The 5963-nt window shown below is 36.3% G+C and overlaps 1 protein-coding gene across 1 annotated transcript; it reads left to right on the top strand.

The window, feature by feature from the left end:
• The first annotated feature begins 400 nt into the window (after window positions 1–400).
• Window positions 401–1794, top strand: LOC144569355 (protein OXIDATIVE STRESS 3 LIKE 4-like). Its single transcript, XM_078319659.1, has 2 exons — window positions 401–890; window positions 1202–1794. The coding sequence occupies exons 1-2, from the start codon at window positions 604–606 to the stop codon at window positions 1572–1574; spliced, it is 660 nt and encodes a 219-aa protein (XP_078175785.1). The 5' UTR covers window positions 401–603; the 3' UTR covers window positions 1575–1794.
• Window positions 1795–5963: the final 4169 nt, after the last annotated feature.

Raw genomic sequence — 5963 nt, 5'->3', positions numbered from 1 at the left:
GTAACAGATTTGAATCAGTTCGATTAAACATAATATATAACATTAATTATTAACTAATACATCTATTCAAGTTTATTGACATACGTACTAGTAAATTATTTGAAATTTAAGTATATAATGTGAGCAAAAAAAATGTATACTCTATTTATCATACAATTAGAAATTGCATTTTTATTTGTTCATTTTGTAGTTTTTTTTACTTTTCTGAATTACTATGATGTCTGTAATATGGATAACTACTGGCATATATTTTTTATCAAAAAAAAAAACAATATCAATACTTATACAAATAATAAAACCAACAATTATTGATGAAGCCTTTCAAAAGTAGTCATGGAACAGGTCCAAGGAAATCAAGGATAGCTATGAGGCCACGTTTCCTCGAACGTGTCAGACCGGGTTCTTTCTTTATCTGTCCTCCCCGTCCCTCTTTCTTTATATCCCCCTCACCTCACCTTTCCATTTCTCTCTCCTCTGTCATCTTCCCCTTCCTTGCTTGCTGAACTGGCGTTAGTCGAGTAAAATAGTAAAGTTAGCTGTATCGGGATAAAGCGCTAGCTAGATTAAGGATCCACCTTGGAGTAAACCAGTCACGGACAAGGAATGGCCATGTCGGTGGTGTGCGATCGGCCTATACTGGATCCGTACAACAATGGCGTGCGCCAAGGGAAGAGAAAGGAGGTGGAGAGAGAGGAAAGGAACAATCGCTCTGGGTTTTACATAGAAGACGAAGAAGAGATCGGATCGGATCAATCTTCAATTGGTGTTGATTCCAACTGTAGCTCCTCTCTAACATCTTCGTTTGGAGAGGAAGAAGAGGTGAATAGTAACGAGAGTGTTAAGGGAGGGTTAGGATCTTTCGATTCTTTGGAGGAGTCGCTTCCTATCAAGTAAGTACTCAAATGACAATTTGAATTTGAATTTTCGTTAGTTTGTTTATTCGTATCAGCTCTCTTTACATGAAATTTCCCCTTTTTTCGCTTCGAGGCGTACAGAAAAATTAGTGATTGAGTTTCCGTTTTAGAGACGACACCAAGTCCAATTCCCTTTTTGGTCAAAAAATTCATAAGAATATGTTCTCTCTATATAAAATAGTATATCTTTAATTTATAAGACTTTTTTTTTTGTTGTTACCGGAATGAAAAAAAATATCAATGAAGTAAACTAGAATTGAAAATATTTTTCTTTGTAACAATTTCAGGAAGGGATTGTCGAACTTCTTCTCAGGCAAGTCAAAGTCTTTCGCAACCCTCTCCAGTGTAATAAACTCCAGTGCGACCGATCTGGCAAAGCCTGAGAACCCCTTCAATAAGCGCAGGAGGATTCTGTTGACGTGCAACAGGAGAGCATCATACAGTTCATTCGTTACATCCCTGCCTCCACTGCTGTCGCCACAGCACGAAGTTGAGGAAAAAGATGATGAAGAGAGAAGCGATGATAGCGATGAAGAAAAAGAGGCGAAACCAGCATTGGTTAAATTGTCGCATAATGGGATGATTAAAGGGAAAAATGGTTTGAATAGATCCTTGATTTCTCCTAGATCGTTCTCTCTTTGTGATCTACGGCATGTTTAGTGCGTGAAGCATCTCTTTGGATAGAAGAAAAGGTGGAATGAACGGGACGAAATACAGAAGGTTTTTTGGTACTTTTTCTTAGGGAAAATTGAAACTTACAATTTTGTGTTGCAATATGTGGCAAGATAACCAGTGTATAAAATTGTGTGCGTTTGGTGGTGGCATCTTTTGTTGTAAATATATGGATCATCATAATTTAGATGTTTCAGAAAATTTTGAGGTCTGATGGTAGTTTATTCGAAATTTCAAAACACATCTTAAACAAACGCATTTTATTTATTTATTTATTTTTGGGGGAAAGCCGCGTACATTTTGGCAGAACTTAGATCACACGACTTCAAATAACAGTAGCAACAATTTAAAAAAACTTGAATTAACCCAAAAAAAAACATACTTTACCAGGTGACCGGGACCCCTACGCCCCAAAAAGTAAGAAAAAAATTCAACTAAAACAAAAACCATACATGCATGCAAAAATGCCCATAACAAAAGATAAATAATATTAAATGCTTTGACAGAGTAAACAACAGCTTTTATTAAAATAAGCTAGTATTGAAAGTTCGAAACGGTTGTTGTAAAAATTAAACCCTTTGCATTTGGTATTGCTGACGTAGTGACGTTGCTCAGTATTACCACTTGAATGATAATTGTTAGCCACGTGATGGTCAAAATTGGGTCCACAATTAGTGACATTAAAGAAACTGTTCCAGTAACTCAATCTTGTTCGAAATCATATATTTTGTTTGAAAGGAAAATGTTGGTGCTTTTTAATATGAGTATTAGGAGGAGAAACGAGCACAGAAAGGAATATTAGTATTATTAGAGTGATATTATAAGATCCACTTGTCTATGGATCAAACTTTTGAAACCCGCCACTTGCCAGAATTGGTCACTAAACAAGTACCAGTTACTAAAACTTAACACTCTGCACCTACTCTTTTCTCAAATTGTGCAACTATTTGTGTAGCAGGTCATGTTAGGTACTATTAGGCTGTGCTCCACAAACGCAACGCAAAGAGAAGAATCCGTATCACCCCAGGTATTGAGGTGCAAGCTGTAAATCTAGACCATTCTTTTTCAGTGGCACGAATCTTAAAGCTGACTACGTATAGTTCCAAGTGGTTCCAGATTGAGTTTGACCCAGCTAGGATTAATCTGGGCCGTCCATTTTTTAAAATTGTACCTAAGGTACGGGGGGCACAGACTCCAAAGAAAAAGAAGAAGGAAGAGGAAGGAAAAGCCCGAGCGTGGTTCCTCTCGCTACAGTGAAACCTACATCCTGATTTGGAGTTATAAATTTCAGAACTTTGTATAACGTCTTTCCCTCGCCACAGTAGCGCGTTCCTCTCTTTCCTTCTCCGATTACCTTCTTCTGAAACGGATGAACGACGTGGACAGACCGCATTCCTCTCCTCTTTCCCTTCGTTTCTGTTCCTTCTCTGGGAAGCACAACCTTAAACTCTTTAAGGAGTACACTACACCATTGCTTCAAAAATGGGAAATATTAGGTAACCATTAAAGTCTTTAATTTCTGCATTAGGATTTAGGATTAACTTTCAATTTCTTAATTAAATTAAGGGGGGTTGAGGAATAGGATAATGATGTTGGGAGAGGACTGCGGGGCCCACCGGACCAGAAAAGAGCAGTATGATGCAGGTTGGCAAGGCGTGGAGATCTTATCCGTTTCCTTGCTTGATTTTGATTAATCAATTACAGTATTAGTGATTCCGTCCGGTTTTATAACACAATTATTATATGCAAATCTTTCAATTCAACGCACTTGAATTTTATCTTAAAACATATTCATCGGGATATTCTTATCCTTTTCCCATTATAATTGCTAGTTCAAAAACTCATCGGATAATTAACAATTTACATGATAAACTACGCAATGCAAAGCTGTTTTTTTTCTATTGTATCATATATTCATATGTGATTATGAAAATTATTTGTTAAATCCGTCAGCATCGAAGCTGGTCACTGTTAGGCCCCACTGGTTTTCCTCCATCACAATCTTACAAAAAAAAAAAATCTTGCTAAGCAAGGTCAAATTTTTGCATCCCATTATAAAAGAAAGAAAAGAAAATTAGAACTTCATTTCAAATCGTGGGTTAATATATGATATATATTTGACTAATAATCGTAATAATAACTGTTATATAGGCATGATTTTCTTTCTTAAAAAAAAAAATATATATATATATATATATATATATATATATATATATAGAGTACGGCTAACGCGCTTCCTCTAGCATATAGGCCGAAATGCTTCCGGTGGAAATTTGAAATTTCAAAATCCAAAAAGTCGATCTGAACCGTTCATCTCCTTCTCCATATTAATATCTGCTTGGAGACCAAATTTTACATTTTTCTGAAATTTTTTACTATTTATTAAGCCACTTTGAAAATCGCTGATCCAACGGTGGCTTAACAAAACAGTAAAACCATTGGATCAGCGATTTTCAAAGTGGCTTAATAAATAGTAAAAAATTTCAGAAAAATGTAAAATTTGGTCTCCAAGCAGATATTAATATGGAGAAGGAGATGAACGGTTCAGATCGACTTTTTGGATTTTGAAATTTCAAATTTCCACCGGAAGCATTTCATCCCATATGCTAGAGGAAGCGCGTTAGCCGTACTCTATATATATATATATATATATATATCTCCATTCTATTATTAAGCACGTTGGGTGTCCGATCCGCCAACGGCTATGATTGAGAGATGAAACTTCGGATTTGATCTCAGCTCTCCAATTATATAATTTGTCTTCTTTTGATTAAATGCATCTCTTTTATGTATAGAAGTCTAAATTTAGTTAAAAACATACCTACCACATGTGTTGCCACACGATACGTTACAATTTAAAATGAACAAATTCTAAAATTTAGCGATATATTTATTTGTTTTCTTATTCCTTTATTTCCATATTTCTCATCTTCAATTGAGAAGACTCCACCTTCCATTTTCTTATTTATTGTTTCCTTACTTCTTCGTTTCTATACGAATCACAATGGAAATTTTTTTTTTAATTTCCTTATTTTTCTTTCTTTGTTTCTATACATATTGGTGTGGGCAATTTAGAATATATTTCCAATATATAATATATCAATGTGTGTGTGTGTGTGTGTGTGTTCTAAATTGGAAACAAAGAAGAATATAAATTGGAACGTGTGTGTGAATATATATTTTTCTTATAATGTGTGTGTGTATATATATATCCTATATATACAAATGATAACACTTTTTATTTATGTTTTTTGATATCATATTGTCACACCCCGCGGCCACGGGTCGTAACAGTCCCCCGCCGTAAGCATACAACGCCGTGTATGCTTACAAGGCTACTCACATTTCAAACCAAACAGCAAGCAATTCAAACAAGTTTCTAATATATATATATCAGAGTACACAGTCTGGTCAGCATATAATACAACAAAAGTATCTCATCCGGATACCAACCACGAGGCCTACCCTAAATCTATACAACAAAAGATATCTAGGGTCATATACTGGTAAGCTACTAAGGCCTACTACTCTCGTGCCTCTCCGGAATCAGTCGCACCAATACCTGTAAAATAACGGGGAAGGTGGGGGTGAGAATAAATTCTCAGTGCGAATTTGCCACAGTTTGAATTATTGGACTTGCAATCAAACTCTATATTCAAAAATGAAACCCAAACCAATAACAGTTCAAACAGATATATATTCGTAAACATAAATAACAGAATGCCAATGCACGACAACAGTTAAATCAACATGCAACACAGTTTACGGAATTTCCAAGATGAATTTCAAACACAACATATATTTTGGCTTAACTCGATTCCTAACTCAGTTCAATTGGGCTTGTAGCAATTACAAATGTTCTCTCGAGCTGAACCGTTATCAAACCCACATCTGTAGGGTTACAGACGCCTACAGATGGCCAACCAAGCTGGACCCTTTTATCAGACACCCATCTGCAATTGCTGTTTGGCTTAACCATTTCCTAAGGTCCGGTTACAAGTCACCAATACAGGTCAACTTGACACAAATGCAATCACACGGAATCAAAGTTACCTATACAGGTCAACTTTGCTTAATCTCAACAAATATATTTATCAAAGCCACACATATAGGTCAGTCTCGCAAAATCATAACAGGTCAACGCATAAGTCAGCAGCGTCACCTTATCCAGCCACCTAAACAGGTCGGTCTGGCAAATTCTAACAGGTCAACGCATAAGTCAGCAGCGTCACCTTATCCAGCCACCTAAACAGGTCGGTCTGGCAAATTCTCACAGGTCAACGCATAAGTCAGCAGCGTCACCTTATCCAGCCACCTAAACAGGTCGGCCTGGCAAATTCATAAACACAGGTCAACGGATAGGTCACCGTTACCTTA

The sequence above is a fragment of the Carex rostrata genome, chromosome 18, assembly GCF_964058835.1.
Source record: "Carex rostrata chromosome 18, lpCarRost1.2, whole genome shotgun sequence".
Taxonomy (NCBI): domain Eukaryota; kingdom Viridiplantae; phylum Streptophyta; class Magnoliopsida; order Poales; family Cyperaceae; genus Carex; species Carex rostrata.
The sequence above is the reverse complement of the archived record's forward strand: the minus strand, read 5'-3'. Positions and strand labels throughout refer to the sequence as shown.